Source organism: Mobula hypostoma, chromosome 6 (assembly GCF_963921235.1).
Source record: "Mobula hypostoma chromosome 6, sMobHyp1.1, whole genome shotgun sequence".
Classification (NCBI taxonomy): Eukaryota; Metazoa; Chordata; class Chondrichthyes; order Myliobatiformes; family Myliobatidae; genus Mobula; species Mobula hypostoma.
In genome coordinates this window covers 63,883,264-63,900,855 of record NC_086102.1, presented here as the reverse complement: position 1 = coordinate 63,900,855, position 17,592 = coordinate 63,883,264, and the positions used below count along the sequence as shown (strand labels likewise).

Sequence of the window (17,592 nt, the reverse complement as noted above, 5' to 3'; positions counted from 1 at the left end):
CCAGATTGCTAACATCACAGCTTCTAAATATGCAGTGTGAACATTGAGCTGCATCTTGTTTACCCTGCACTGAGCACACTCGGCTTTTGATGAGAGTAGCTCTGTGACAGAATATGTATAAATTTTAAACATTTTCAGTGGCAGCATCTGCTGAGGATTTGGTAAGCTGAGAAGACTTCAGCCAGTTTATTATACAGAAACTTACAAATGTACTCAGACACTATTATAATGCTGTGCATAAATGCATATGAATGTCAGTTAATGTTCTGTATAAAGTCCAAGCACATTCCAGAAATGACTAATATATCTAATATGTTTGAACACATTTTTGGTTTTCACCTGTATGAGCTTTGTAGTCAGAATTGAGTTAAGTCACAGTCCTGTCCTTTTTTCTCTATATATACATTATGAAGGAATACATTTAAGCTCGTAATCGATGTTACTATTGTACAGTATTTGGGCCTTAAGGACAGATAACAAGCATCACCCATGAGATGAACTCTACTCTTGCAGAGTCTCTGAGACAAAGGTGATATCTGTTCTCAAACAGAGCTGAACACAGCAATTCATCATACTTTTTTCATGAGAAGCTTGGTTTTATTTCTGTCATCTTTTAACATTGCCTGTAGTAATGACTTTTCTGCTGAATGCTACTGTTGCTGCTGTTGTACTCCTCGCACTGATCTCGCTCTGCTCTCTGTCTTCACAGTCATCCCCATGTAATTACTTGAGTTCAGACTCACACATCCTGATTGAATCTGATTCCACAGGGTTTATATGGAGGACAGTCTGAAACTCTTCACATAATTGCAGGAATAAATTATCTACCAGGTGCTTATCTCAGCCATTCTCTTAAGACACCTAAGCAAACACATCTGATCAATATAAACCTCAAGATCAGTATATGCTTTGTTTTATGGGAGTAATGAAGTCTTGATCAACTACAGTAGGAGAATCACATAGCTATCTTGTTGGTATGTCACAGTAAATACCAAGTTACAGTGCAAAATAACAGTAGAAGCTAAAGAGCGACTCAATAGTTGAGATATGGAGCTGTGAAGAGTTAGTATTGTAAAGGGGTGATGTTGACTGGGACTAGATATAGATTATATTTAAAATCCAACAATCTCAGTGGGAGTTTGGTTCAACAAGAGTGCTGAAAGAAGGTAGAGCCACATTTGTACTGCCAATTCAATGAACTGGGTTTTACTCAATTTTACTTCATCATGGGAAAAGAGGGGTCAATTAATTTGTCATTTTGCTCCACATGAGAAACTGAGCTTATAGTGCATGCTCTTTGGCTAATTTGGTTAGCAGATTGGATCCAAAGTGACAGCCAACATACACAAGCACATATACAAACACACAAAAATTGTATTGGCACTGTGTTTTAAATCTATATATTGGGCTGCCTGCCGGATCGAAGAACAGCTACAGCGGGGTCAACACAACATTGATGCTCTGCAGTCAACCAGTGAGTGGGCATTGAATACATCAGCTGGTCCAAAAGTGTCCACAAGATTACATGCAAGTGCATCTAATGAGCAAACCAGACAACACTAACAAAATAGCTTTGTCTTCGACTCTATCCTTTGCCTGGGACAAGCAAGGAGATTAAATGAAAACAACCTTTAAGGTTGCTCTCATTCCATTCTGCATCTGCATTGAGTTACAGTCACACAGGAATGCATGATTCTTAAAAACAGTGTCACTGACTGCCATGTCACTAGAAGACAATGGACAGTTCTTCAGCCAAATTCTCACCCAAATTATTATTTGCTTCTTGGAACGGAAGTAGCATATTAATATCCGAAATGTTATCATCTTTTTCAAATTAACAATTGATAAGCTACAAGGACAAATAGATGAGAAAAGTTTTCCAAATCAGGCTCATTCATACAAGATTATTTGGATTTTGCCCATCATTCAAAACAAGATACTAAATTACCAATACTGTGCTCTATTTTAGACTATCCTTCATTTATCTGATGGTTTGTTTCAGGGAGAAGTTAGCAATTTTTTAAATCAGAAGACAAATGCATGGTTTTACTACAATACTTAATGCAGCATATATCCTTTACTATTTCTCCTTACTGTCATACTATCTCACAGTTTCTTTAGACCAGCCAAGCAAATGTTACTGTTGCCAAGATTTACCTAGCAGCAATGCAAATTCTTGAGTACTGTATTGTAGATCTCGATTCAGTAATGCGGGATCACTTTAATGAACTGAACACGTTCACTCAAGCTCACTGTAAGCACTCCCACTTTGCTAAGGTCAATTTTCTACCTTCTTCTTGCAAATCAAACCACTCACATTCTTTGCACTTTTGTCACTTTCTAAATGAAATAGGCAAGATACCCATTTAGTTAGGCAGTTAGTCACCAGTTTAATTCATTTGTGGGCCAAAAGGCTTGTTCCAGTGCTTTGTTCTATGTTATATAAATGCTATGTATTCCATTGTTTCTCATCTGCAATGATTTAACCTGGTAACATTTTCAAGGAGAATTCCAAGAATAGTTTTAAAGAATGATATCCAGAGGAAAGAAATGAAATCATTACTGATACAACTTCCTTTTGATTTTGGTGATAATTCAAATGTTCAAACTTCCATTAAAACATGGCTGAATATTTCAGTGCATAAACCACCACATATGATAATAGACGAATAGTCCTGACGAAGGGTCTTGGCCTGAAACGTCGACTGTACCTCTTCCTGGAGATGCTGCCTGGCCTGCTGCGTTCACCAGCATCTTTGATGTGTGTTGCTTGAATTTCCAGCATCTGCACAATTCCTGTTGTTTACATATGATAATACATGTCTTGTGCTAAAGCTCCTTCATACATATTGGAGAATCCAATATCTTCAGATTAGCACAACTCTTGGTTTTATATGACCTCCTCTGCAGAGAACCACAGATTTTCATAGTGTCTGATGAATTCATTTTGCGCATACATTCGGCTCTTGAACATCATTTCCTTTTAAGATTACAGTGACAAGAAGCAAGCACCACTTTGATAATTGGGCTATATGGAAATGCATATGATTCAAATCATATGCAGAAAAGATTCACATAAATGTTACCTGTTATTGAGCAATTGAATAGGCTGGGGCTGTTTTTTTCTTGGAATAGCAGAGGTTGAGGGGTGATCTCATATAGATTTATAAAGTTATGAGGGGTGTAGAGAGGGTAGATTGGCACAGCAATTTTCCCCCTGTGTAAGGGACCTAAAATGAAAGGTCATAGGATTAAGATGAGGAGAAGATTTTAAATAGAACCTGAGGGGCAATTGTTTTTCACACAGAGAGGGCGTGTCTAAGAATTCAGCTGGTAGAGGTGGGCACAAAATTGGACAGGTACTTTATTACATTTATCTCCCTGTTGTATACTTCATGTAATTAAGATGCTCAGTCTCCTCTTTTGACTCTTTAATATCAAATTTGTTTGAGCACTTTTGGTCACGCAAAAAAGGTTCAAAGGTTCATATGTTCATTTATTATCAAAGCATGTATTCATATACAACTCTGAGATTCGTCTTCTCCAGATAGCCATGAAACAAAGAAAGAGCATGCAAACTTATAACATATCATCACCAGAATGTTCAACGTGATATCTGTATGACAATCAGACTTAACTATACTGATAATATGTATTCCATTTCAATTTGAATTTACAGTTTAATATAGCATCAGTAACTGGGAAAAACCACATCTGAAAGCTATTTTTTCCATGGTAACTGCATGAACAGAATTGCATACTATAAATTTATTCAGACAATAACACAGAAATATGACACATTCCACCAGGCAGTAAAGCACAGAGGCTTCTGCTATGATGTATGAATAAGACTTCTGAAAGAAGACTCATTATTAATAGTTGTTACAGACGAAGCAGGTTGTGCTGGGTCTGCATAGTTGGTATATTCTCATCACAAGTATAATACAGTTATGAAATAAAGCATTGTGAATACTTTCAAAAATCAATTTATTTTCTTTTTTGCTATTTTGATACATTAGGTTGCAACTATGCAATCTAAGCACAGGATTGACAATCTTTGACAAGAAGACCATGCTCTCTTCAGTCTGCACTTCACTTTTACTAAGTGGTTCAGTCACAACAATTAAAAAAAATGGCCCCGTCAGAGTGGCACCGCAACACCTTCGATTGGGAAGGTGGCATCTGATTTCTGAAAACTGATGAAGGCTGCACAGTTCCAATATGGCAAATTCAGACCAGTAGAAGAGGGCAAGGCCAAGGAAAACATTGCCTGTCTACCAAAATCTGGCAGCTCCATCTTTCAGAGTCTTGCAACAACAACTGGCCCAATTCCAGAAGCCAGTAATCATAATCAAAATAAAAATGCTTACTCTGCTATAAAATTTACAAAGCTATCTCTTAATAACAAGAAGTTACCAAAAAATGACATTTTTCCATATCCCATATTTAATTAGAAACATTACAAAAATTACAAAGTAATAATTACTCATGTAGTATATATATTCTTAACTGAACTTTAACTAATTAGGATTTGAATAATCAAATTACTTTGCCTAATTACTTACTAATTTATTTTATTTATTTCTTCATGCTGCATCCCTCTGTGTATATGCCATGCTTCCAGTTTACATTCCCCTTATTTACTGCTGCATTGCTTCATGCTGTTTTGAGAAAGCCTCATAAATTGACTCTTATTTTTTTCTCAGCAGTCCTTTCAATGAAACAGATTCTTGCATGTAATTGTAGCATTGGGAGATCATTTGCAGAAAACCTGGCTCTCGTACAACTGAAATGCTCTTCCCTAACAAAGTTATTCCCAGTGCCACGTGCCAATCAGGGCAGGAATAGAAAGATAGAACAGGTGAATATGTGGCTGAGGAACTGGTGCAGGGCACAGGGTTTCAGTTTCTGGGATCATTGGAAGCTCTTCTGATGCAGGGATAATTTGAAGAAGACATGAATGTTCCTGTAAGAAGGAAGGACAAGGGTGGCAAGGTCAGCAAACCTTGTATGTCAAGACAGGTGACGGATTTAGTCAAGAAGGAAAAGGAAACACATGTAAAGTTTAGGAAGCTAAGATTAAACAGATCCTTTGAGGATTATAAAGAACCCAGAAAAAAACTCAAGAATGAAATTAGGAAAGCCAGGAGGAGCCTTGGCAAGTCAGATTAAAGATAATCCCAAGGGATCATGAGCAAGAGAATAATTAGAAAGCATATAGGACCATTCAAGGATAAAGCAGAGAACATGTTCTTTGAGGCTGAGGTTGTAGGTAAGGTCTTAAATGAGTACTTTGCATCAGTATTTAGCAAAGAGAAAGACGTAGAAGACAGGGGATCTTTTGAGATGAAGAAGGAGGTAGTACTGGGTCTCTTAATATTATTTAAGGGATCCAACACTACATCCTTCCCAAGGTCTGATGTGATATACCCTAGGTTATTAAGAGAAGCAGAAGATGAGGCCTTGACTAATGTCTTCATGTGCTGTCTAGCCACAGGACTTCAAGAGGTCTTGAGGGAACTAATGAGTAACTAATGTTGTTTCATTATTCAAAAAGGGAAAGATGAATAATCTTTGAAACTATAGTACAGTGAGATTCAAATCAGTGGTAAGGAAGTTACCAGAGATAGGATTTATGAAAACCATGGCTTATTTACACCTAATCACCATGGCTTTGTGTGGTCATGTTTTACAAATTTTATTGAGTTTCTGATGAAGGTGATAGATGAAGGTAGAGCTGTGGATGTTGACTATATGGATTTGAGTAAGGCATTTGTCATGGCCCTTCATAGGAGGCTCATCTAGCAGATTAAGATGCGTGGGATCCATGGTGAATTGGTTCTGTGGTTTCAGAATTCAAAGTTCTAAGCAAATTATTATCAAAGTAAATATACAACCCTAAGATTCATTTTCTTGTGGGCATACTGAATAAATCTATGGAATAATAATCATAACAGAATAATTGAAAGACTGCCAATCTAGGGCATTGGACCCGAGAGCAGAAGAATGGGTTTGCCCACAGAAGACAGAGGGTAGTGGTCAATGGGACTTATTTTGGATGGTGATATTCTGCAGGGATCTATACTGTGATCTTTACTGTTTGTGATATATATAAATGACCTGGATGAAAATGTAGATCAGATCCCTGAAAGTAGCTAAACAGGTTGATAGGGTAGTAAAGAAGGCAAATGGCATGAATACCTTAATTCGTCAAGGAAATGAGTTCAAGAGTTGGGAAGTTATGTTGCAGGTTTACGAAACTCTAACTAGACCACATCTGGGGTATTGCATTCACTTCGGATCACCCCATTATAGGGAGAATGCTGAAGTTTTAGAGAAGGAGCAGAAGTAGTTTATCAGAATGCTGCCTGGATTAGAGGGCATGTGCTATAAGGAGAGTCTGAACAAACTTGTTTTCTGTGGAGGTTGAGGGGAGATCCAATGAAGGTGTAAAAGATTTTGAGAGGCATAGTTCAGACAGCCAGTATATTTTTCCCAGGGTTGAAATGTCTAATACCAGAGGGTATACAAAAGCAGTGTGCAGGGCAAGTTCTGTTTCACATAGAGTGATGTAATTGGAGTTTCAGTTGTCAATCAATTCTCTCATTAGGAATGGTGTGAAGGCCCTAAAGAGAATGCAGAAGATATTCACAAGAACTGACCAAGCAGGGAAGAGCATTAGTTCTCTGGATAAAATAAAGGAGGATTGGAAAGATCAAAGAACCCTCCAGAAACAAAGTAAAAAGTAGAAACTCAAAGATCAGGTCCTTCACTGAAGATCTAATTGTCAACTGAGTACTCGGCTCCTGCACCAAAGAGCTAAACTAAGGACAGCCTCTATAATTCACACTGAAACAGATTTCCTTCCTCACTTTACACTTGCATTTACAATTGACACCCACAAAGTTTCTGTTGTAATTGTCACTTCAAAATGTAAATGTGGTACTGTGGTTACACCACACAAGAGTGAGATTGCAGGAATGGAACTCCTTTCAGTTGTGGTTCATCTCAGAGCTCAGAGGTGGTGTCTGCACATGATGTGCAGTCAACATCACTGTCCACCATAATAAATCTGGATCCTGGCAAAGCTGTTCACTTGCTTTACCCACGTGCCTGTAGCAAGAGGAGATTAAATATAATGACTTCTTTCTGCATGGACAATCTCAGGGGACTCCTTAGCAAATTACAATGCCTTGCAATCATCCACATTTGCAAGCTAGAAGGAGCTCAACATACCATTGCTCTCAGCCACAGGCAGACTGACCATCCTTTTTAAGTCCCATGCTGCCAGGGGTTGTGGGGGAAGCAGATATGACAGCAGCACTTAGGAGGCATTTAGCCATTCATTTGAACGCATGGGAAATGGACGGACATGGATCATATGTCGGCAGATCTGTTTAGTTCTATCTGGCATCATTATGGTACAGACATGGTAGTCTGAAGAGCTTGTTCCTGTACCGTACTGTTTTATAATTTCTGCGGCTGATTTGAAGTTGAGGCAACAGCAAGTGATACATATCAGTGAAGAACTCACTACAGTGTACATTTCTCTGTTCCTCACTGAGTTCAGGTTAGAAACTTTTGATGGGCAGGTTCTCCAGATAAGATCCTCTCTTTCTTGCAGCTTGTCTTACTCCATGTTTCTTGCACATCCTGTCAGTCAAGGTGAATAGTTATCATGTTTGCAACTAACTCCCGCGTCCTGCAGACCGAGGTGAGCACCAGAAAGCACCATGTATATAAATAAAGCGGCTGACAACACTAGGGACGCTAGGGACTAGCCAAGACATTGATTTTAAACAGTGCTGGTGGGAAGATTGTTCCCCTGTTCAGTATGTGCTTGATGTAAGGTGAAAGGGGGTGCTGGACCAGAAGCAGAAACATTGATCTCCATGGCAGACTTGGGATCAATGAAGCATGATGATCGATCCTGTGATCAGCCTTCTTTTCATATCTCAACTGGATATTAGCTGTGCATATGCTGTTGCTCTCATCCACTAGACTCCACTCACAAGGTGTATATGTAACTTCTGACAACAGCTATAGGAGAAGCAGAATGCGATAACATGAACATAATGGTTGGTCCAAAGACTTGCAGCCTGCTTTACATTCTTATTATTGCTCAGATTTTTGACTGATGCCATCGACTGCCCTTTCGTCATCTGCTTAGATAGATAGATATACTTTATTAATCCCGAGGGAAACTTGGTTTCATTACAGCCGCACCAACCAAGAATAGAGCATAAATATAGCAATAAAAAAAACCCCAACAATCAAACAACAAAATGCAAAGCTATGCCAGATGGAAAATAAGTCCAGGACCAGGCTATTGGCTTAGGGTGTCTGACTCGCCACGGGAGGAGCTGCAAGTTCAATGGCCACAGGCAGGAACGACCTCCCGTGCCGCCCAGTGTTGTATCACAGTGGAATGTGGCCGAGGTCCAACAGTAAAAAGTTCAATATCCAGTCTGCAACACGTTCCTCGATCGTAATATACCCCGGATTGCACCACCCGTTGTTAGCCAGATCAGTAAGCACCCCACTCCTTCACACCGCTTACCGCTCTTGATGCACTTCCGGTCAGGCGGAACAGTATTACCCACCAAATTCCTCTTCTCCAAAAGTCTCTGTTGTCTCGACCCAGTCCTCTTTCCTCAGCTTTGTGATCCCCCTCTGTGTGTTTTCCTCCGGATTTCAGCAGGGGATAGCATAGCATTATTCTGAGATGGTTTGTATTAATTGGCAAAAATGTGCAGCCTATTTTGGTAACATTTTATAATGAAGGTATATCTGGTGCTTGAATTATATACCAGTTACAGTTCGTGTCAGCTGAGCAGCTACTAATCTATAATGAGGCTCAGGGTGCATGACTCAGTGATAAATATCTTCCATTTGGAATTCAACCATCACTCTTCCTCCTTCTTTCAAGAAGATAAGCTCATGTCTGGAGGGTGAAAGAAACAAAACTGTTCCTAAGGATGGTAAAAAGTAAAGCTTTCTAAATTGGCATTATTGAAGGTGCATTTCAGTTTTATTATTTAATTTCAAGTGGATGTCATAATATTGAAACAGTGTGCTACTAGCATTTACTTATACTAGTTGATTCTTGGCTTCCATGATAATTTAAGGTAGCGGTGCACAGCTCAAAAAGTGAAGAAAACTCGTCAAATGTCAGGTGTCCCAGGGTGAAGAGGCACTGACTCAGATCTATTTACAGAGCATGGTCGTTTGATAATTCAGAGATTTGCCCTTTGGTGAAGGACATTGATTGCCTTTATTGCAAAATTAAGGCCTGACTATTCACAGAAAGCCATTTCTGTAACAAGGGATAATATTGCAAAAAGACATATTTTTCTGTGGCAATTTTGCAGTGCAATTGCAAACCATATAACTGGTCAGCAAGGGGAAGAGATTGATTTTCTCATGTCACCCTCTAGACACGTGCTTATCTTCTTGAATGGAACAGGAAGAGTGACATTTAAATTCAGAATGAAACATATTTAGCACTGAATCACACAATTGCACTCACCCCGAGCCTCGATATAGACCGATACCTCTGAGGCTGACACATAATTGGTACATAATTTGAGCACTAGATAAAGCTTAATTATAAAGTGTTACCAAAATAAACTGCACATTTTTGTCAACTAATGTAAAACCAGCTCAGAATAGATGAGAGAGCACTTGGTAACATCAGTCAAAATAACAATGCAAAGCCGGCTTCAAGTCATTGGACCATCTATTATCCCTATGTTATCACATCCTGCCTCTCCTGCAGCTGTCATCAGAAATTACACATCACCACCTTACTGCTTTTAAACAAAATTTTCTGATTGACAGTCAAAAAGAGCGGGTGTTTACTTTCATTACAATTGTTAATTCAACAGCAGAAGAAAAACACACAATTTATCCATTCTAACACAACACGAGCTCTACCTAAGGTGGAGATGGGGAGATGCATGCGATGAGGTGCATACTATTGTGAGTGCACAAAGAGTTCACCTGAGCTGTATCATGTGGGATGGAGTATCTTCTTCATCTTCCTAATGTATGACTTTCAGCACTGCTTGCTGCATTCATTTAAGTTTGTTGGAGCTGTAATACCCTGCAAAAGGCTTCACTGCTAACGTAATAGTCCTCCTGTAGAAGCAGTGTTTGGGCTATGCTTAGAGGTAACGGGTGCTTTGGAATGTGAGCGGTATCCTTTGTTCGGCAATTGATGAAGAGAGAAGATGCTGGAGAGAACGGGTCGTAGGATTCAGCCCAGTGGGGGACTATTATTCGATGGAGCAAGATGCCAAGGTCTACTGAGGATCGGTGAATAAGTGTGACTTTTGGAAGAGTTGAGCTCCAACTTGTGCACATTTGACTGTTTAATTATAATGGGCCCTTTTTGTTTTTTTTTTCTTTTTTTTAACTAACCCTGTATTTAAATTAAGATTCATAAATGTAATTCCTCTAATCATATGCAGTGTGTTGTCTGTTATTTCATGGCACTGAGTTGTAACAGGGTAGCAAATTACACAGCATCCACACAAACCAGTGTTTGGGGTGGGAGAGCCGTCTTAATCTCTTTGGTTTGGCGGGACTGGAGTGTGTATTCCCTAGACTTACAGAGCCAAGGAAACCAGGTGGGTTTCTGAGCTATAATACTCAACCCTGCTATTGGCAATTTTCAGATCACGATCCTGAATCAGGCACCAACACTCATTAGCTGTCTAAAGTTGCTAACACTTTTTGAGGTAGCCACTGATGGCTTTGAGAAACCAGATCAATCTACCATCAGGCCAATTCCTGATACTCCTGAGTGAGAGGCAGACTACTGCAAACTAATATATTGCATTGCTTCTGTATCCTGAATCCATGAACTTCATATTAACAGTGTCTCCACCATTGTCTTACTGTAAAAAGATTAATCGATGAATGAGCTAAAATGAATTTTTACCGAGATCAAAATCTGATGTACTTATGATGAAAAGATGTGGCGTAACTGCAGGCAAAATTAAATATTCCATACACTCTTATCCAAAACTATTAACTGGATTAGCCAACATTTGAGAGAATATTGAGATACCGAGGGAAAATTCCAGGAATGAAATCCACTTCTATTTGTCCCTTTTATTCAACACAGTCTTGCAGATACAAGTTGTATTCCCCATCTTGTGAGATGACAGGAAATGTTGCCAAACGGTGCATGCACTCTGCTCTGTCTGATGAAGACCACTTCTTATTTGATATGCGAGTGGGCTACATGATAAAATCGACACTATAGCTTTAATTCTGTTGTTACTAGGAAAACAATGGTGCTAGCACTGAAATTACAGGGAAAATGCACACAAAGACCTGGTGGATAGTGTGTTGTATACTTTCCAACCTCATTTGCTGTTGGATTCAAGGCTATCCATCAAACATTAAGAGAAACCACCAAAAAAATACTCACTGATTGGAAACTAGAAAGCAAATGAAAAAAAGACTCATCCTTTAAACACTTATAGGGAGTATTACATTATGAATGGGGTGCGTACAAGAGATTAAAACAGGAGCCAATATAGCATAAGCGTAATCAAAACAATGCATACTATTCTCCATTGAACATCGAGTTGTGGGCATGCTATGTTGGTGCCGCAAACATAGTGAGACGAGCCGGCTGCACCCAGCACAGTGCTCAGAGTGTGTTGCCATTGACGCAGAATGATGCACTTCATTGTATGCTTCGATGCGCATGCGACAAAGAAAGATCATCTAATCTAATCCAATCTTTGGAATCCTGTTCCGAGAGAATATCAATTCACATAGATTAGAAATTGTTTTTTTGGGACCAGAGAAATGGCTTATGATCCGACTTCAAATGCACTTACACCACAGCAAAAAAAAAGTGCAAGATTCTTAGTTTTTATGTACATTGAGACTAGTTTATAACTCCTTGCTTCTGATCAGTGCACTGATTTGCGAAGATTAAACTAGAGAAGACCCATCCTGTCAAGAAGCAGGGATTCAAGGATGATAACTTCAGTAATTCCACTTTTAACTGTAAATGTTGCTATCACCAGAAGTTGGCATCAATTTCATAAAATAATGATGTCAATAATATCTTAATCACCATTCAACTGCAAAATCTGGGCCACTGGAATGGAATTAAGGCTCATCAGAGTTTGTTTTAGCTCTGAGCAAGATAACAAGACTCAGTCAAGGACCATGTGCTTCTAGCCTGATGTGTTTTTAAGCAGTCGGCCCTCAAAATAGGCTGAGCCTTCACCACAGGGATCAGGTGGCGGATTCACCATCTTCAGCAACTGGCCACATGATCACAGCCCACACTGAAATTACAGCAAAAGTCAATGTGATGAAAAGAAATACCAATATACCACCAGGCAACATCCTTAACTAAATCTATTAGCTGCATGAGAAAGAGAGTTTTTTTAACCAGAGGAAGTCAGCAGCTACATCTATATTTCTTTCCAGAAACCATTTTTTTCTTTTATTAAAATACTCCTACTGTATAGGGAATGTGCTTTTGATCTCCTATTGTCCTTTGTATGTGATTTCTTTTTCCCTTCTTTCTGTTCAGTTCATTGCTTTGGGGCTCTACTGCATGCTTGTATTTTGTATTAATAATTGATGTGTTTTTGTGTCAACTGCGGGCTTCATTTATACTTCCTCGGCATAAATATTTATCAAGCCAAACAAAAAACTAAAATAAAGACATTAACAATGTTTTACTGTGCGCAGTGGGACTAACCGCTCAATTGCTTCCATCTATGCACATTTCTGTAATTCAGATTGTAAGACACCTACAGCTTGACTTCATCATGACTGCCAAAACTAACTATATTTTGCAAACAAAGCGTTTGCTTTAACTGATAAAAAAAAGCTTCATTAATACAAAATGCCAATAGCCCATTCTGAAAAACACACAGTAATCAGACAGGTATTTAAGATTTGTGCCCATACATACAAAATATTCCCTTTAGTTCAGTAATGCTGCAAGCTATTGCTCCTTCTCAAAGGATCTGACTAGCTTTTGGATTTTGTCTGAATTAGTAATGTGTTTGTGACATTATCTGCCACAATGCAATACAATTTTTAACACAAAATGCCAATTAAGCATTTACAGACATTCCTGTTAAGATTATAGTGCAGCTCACACAAGGGGCAAGTCGCTGGTGAAGTAGGAGTAAAATTAAAATTTGAAATATTTTCAAAACTAAGCCATCAAAAATAGATGTTGTAATAATATGCTTTTACTTACGCTCTATTACCTCATGATGCGTTTAAAAAGTTTAACATAAAAACAGATGGATCAACCCAGTGGCCTTCTCATCAATAAGACATGGTGCTGAAATGCATTGCATCAGCTCGGTAATGTGAACCATGGGAAAGGTGGCTAATTAGTTAGTATTCATGATCCGAATAAGGAATCATTGAAATAGCATCCATAATCCAGGGTTCATCTTCTCATTCTGATTTATAGTCTGTGATTAAATGATCAGAGGAGATAGATCAGGTTTACCTAAGTGTAACATTGAAATATAATCGGTATAATTGTGTGCAAAGATCATCACATTTGGGAATTGAAATATTATCTCATTTTATACCAGGTTAACCACAGACTGAAATTAAATTCTCTACGCATTTTATCTCAAAATACTCACTGACTGGGGTTGGGCATCTTCAGTTTGAGAGAAATCACGCAGATACAATAGAGTAACAAAAATATTCATTAACATCCCGTATGGTATATGAAAATTATTGAAACGATCAGAATTGGGGTGTGAACTATCTGTAAAGAATATGACAGATAGAGCGTGTGTTATTGTTAACTGCAAATATAAACTTGTTTCTTAAACTTCCTTCACTAATCTACACCAGCATCTCACTGATATCATCAACACAATGTTTCAGAGGTAAAAGAATGTTAAATCTGACCATGATTCTTTACAGTCATTCCTATTTTAAGAAGGGTCTTGTACGAGAAAATGATATTGTATGAACTTTACTGAATGTGCCATAACATGGCATTTTCAAATATCAACATTACTTTTAAAGCCTCTGTGCTTGCACTAAATATAAACTGCAAATATAAAGTAAGTCAGAACAAATAACAATCTCAAAATTGAATGGCTACATAATTGGCGAGTGGCAAAGTTGTAATTGCATCATAGAAGCACCTATGCCCCATACAGCGTCAGGTACTGAATAATATTGGATCATTTGTACAAAAGTGCAAATATACTTTCATAAGTAGTTGCTTCAGAAAAAAAATTGCAGTATTATACAGTATCTTGATAGATTTAGGCCGTTGTAATGCAAAGCTGACAGAATTTATGCAACCATTGTCATTAACAACTTCTGCAAACCATATAGATGAGACAAATGAATGTAAGGATCAACAAAAAACTACTTTGTTAAAGTACATGAGCAACACAATTAATGAGCACCTCAGAAACCTCAGGTACCGCATCCATAGCATGAATAGGAAGGAAAACTCTGACTTACCAAGCTGTGCCTCCACAGGGTTTAACCTGTTTTCTAAAGGGTAGAGTAGCTTGGGCGGTTTGTCTGTTAGTGGGGCTGTAAAGGAAAATAGCAACACTAAGTGCAGTGAAACAACACATCTTCCAGTCATTTATAATGACCTGTAACTTCAGACAGATTATACATTTTTGAAGGAAGAACAAGAAAAGGCAACTTCATCTTTCATTACAAATCTCAAGAGAGTGTAAGAACAGAGAGAACTTAGGATATATGTGTTAGTGTTCGGTAGAGAAGTTTGAGAAAATTGTGAAAAAAATACTAGATTCTCAACATACGGAGGGATGGAGCAAGAGGGTTATAGTAACTCAAGTTTAAGTTTAATTCTCCTTCAACCATACATAAATACAGACAAATCAAACAGCAATTCCTCCAGGGCCAAGGTGCGAAACACAGTACCAACAGCCATATACAGCATAAGGCACATAGAGATAGCAGTAAACATATAGTCACACAAAAAATATATTAAGTCCAAGCCTCAGTCCATTAATATTGTAATATTGTCAAAAAAAACTCCACAGCAGTCTGTAGATGAATGCAGTCCAGAGTGTCTACCACCAAGTAAACACTGGAGAGCAATGTTGACGTCAGTATGGTTGTTGCACTACACCGATTCCAATGCCTCTCACCTGGGCAGCTACAAACAGGCAACACGACAGCACCAGGCCCAGTCCTCGCTACAACTGAGGCCACGCAGCTCTAACGTCGGTCCCACCAATAAACCAGTGAACCAGACTCACAGCATTCCACATTACCAATGTCCAACAGGGTCTTGCAATCACAAGAAAAATGGCTAAGGCAATCACCAAATTTCTCTTTAATTTGTAATGAATAGTGTGCGCCAAAATCGTGTCCTGTGCAATTTTTTTGCCTAGTGAGAATAACATGTGTGCACTGAATTTTATATATAGAGGTATTCATTTCAACAGCTAGCAAAGCACTGTCAATAAGAACTTTGATCTCCTCTGAGTTTGGTCATTTTCACTCTCGTTCATCTGCACTCTCACAAAGCCTACGTGGCGGGTAATGAAGGATTTTTTAACTGGAGCTTTTGCACACTGTCCATATGTGATTTGCTTGCTAAAGTACACTTTAAAAAGTGACTGCACCTCTTCCTAGAGATGCTGCCTGGCCTGCTGCGTTCACCAGCAAATTTTATGTGTGTTGCAAATTCGCCAGCAACTTTTACATCATGATAATACATGCAAGTAACGCCAATTTCTGTATTGTACATAAATATTTCTAGTAGCTGCACGTTGCTGACCTCAGGAGCTTTCAGTGTAGCAGTTTCTACTGTTTCTTTAAGCTATTCTGATTTATATGATCCAGCAGTTCTTTTGCACTTCACGTCCTTTGCATCTTTGGAATTCGACACGGTGACTCAATAATTTCTTCAATAAAAACGGTATAAATAATAGTTCTAAAATCTGCAGACAAATCATTGCAAACTCCACATTGCTAACACCGTCTGCATCAGAAACCAGAAAAGGAAATGTGATTGTATACAATCATGAAATATACTTAACATGCCAACAAGGTGGAGGGTGGCAATCATTTGCGTGCAGTTTAAATTACTCTGTGCACTATTAGCAAAAGATATGTGCGCGCAAACACAAGCAGACCTTAGAAGGAACATTGACAATCACTCGCCGTTAAGACTGCATACTGCCTTCTCACACAGACTTTGTTGCCTCTCTGTAGCAGACAGCAACACAGTCTGCACCAACTCCAGCTCCTCCACTGATGGGTAGAGCTGCAGTATCTGAAGTTCTTAATGCCGAGCAGTATCTTGTGATGTAAAAAGGACATTTTTAGAAAGACAATAACACCTTTGTTTGGCCCCATAGAGGCCACTGTACTCAATCACGCCACCATGTTACCAGAAAAGTTATTATAAAATGGTGGAGTATTGCATTTACCAGAAATGTCATTATAAAATGGTGCAGTATTGTATTTACCAGAAAGGTCATTATAAAATGGTGGAGTATTGCATGCAGTTTAGGCCATCACAGTTTAGGAAGAATTTGAAGATCACGAGATTACACATGTTTGAGCACCGCGTATTTGAAATGCTCGTGGAAGGGAGTGTTTCCGATTTCGGTTTTCTTTTGGATTTTAATAAAACATAGAACATAGAACATAGAATAGTACAGCACAGTACAGGCCCTTCAGCCCACAATGTTGTGCCGACCCTCAAACCCTGCCTCCCATATAAGCCCCCAACTTAAATTCCTCCATATACCTGTCCAGTAGTCTCTTAAACTTCACTAGTGTATCTGCCTCCACCACTGACTCAGGCAGTGCATTCCATGCACCAACCAGTCTCTGAGTAAAAAACCTTCCTCTAATATCCCCCTTGAACTTCCCACCCCTTACCTTAAAGCCATGTCCTCTTGTATTGAGCAGTGGTGCCCTGGGGAAGAGGCACTGGCTATCCACTCTATCTATTCCTCTTAATATCTTGTACACCCCTATCATGCCTCCTCTCATCCTCCTTCTCTCCAAAGAGTAAAGCCCTAGCTCCCTTAATCTCTGATCATAATGCATACTCTCTAAACCAGGCAGCATCCTGGTAAATGTCCACTGTAGCCTTTCCAATGCTTCCACATCCTTCCTATAGTGAGGCGACCAGAACTGGACACAGTACTCCAAGTGTGGCCTAACCTAACCAGAGTTTTATAGAGCTGCATTATTACCTCGCAACTCTTAAACTCTGTCCCTCGACTTATGAAAGCTAACACCCCATAAGCTTTCTTCACTACCCTATCCACTTGAGAGGCAACTTTCAGGGATCTATGGACATGTACCCTCAGATCCCTCTGCTCCTCCACACTACCAAGTATCCTGCCATTTACTTTGTACTCTGCCTTGGAGTTTGTCCTTTCAAAGTGTATCACCTCACACTTTTCCGCGTTGAATTCCATCTGCCACTTCTCAGCCCACTTCTGCATCCTATCAATGTCTCTCTGCAATCTTCGACAATCCTCTACACTATCTACAACACCACCAAACTTTGTGTCATCTGCAAACTTGCCAACCCACCCTTCTACCCCCACATCC

General features: G+C 39.1%; 1 protein-coding gene across 3 annotated transcripts in view; it reads right to left on the bottom strand.

Moving 5' to 3' along the window:
• The window catches only part of LOC134348068 (interleukin-1 receptor accessory protein-like 1), a 1,445,875-nt gene that overhangs the window by 395,475 nt on the left and 1,032,808 nt on the right, over positions 1-17,592 (bottom strand). For all 3 annotated transcript variants that reach the window (XM_063050887.1, XM_063050888.1, XM_063050889.1), the window contains one exon: positions 14,497-14,571. In XM_063050887.1, the coding sequence (XP_062906957.1) occupies positions 14,497-14,571 (75 nt within the window). The remainder of the gene's footprint in view (positions 1-14,496; positions 14,572-17,592) is intronic.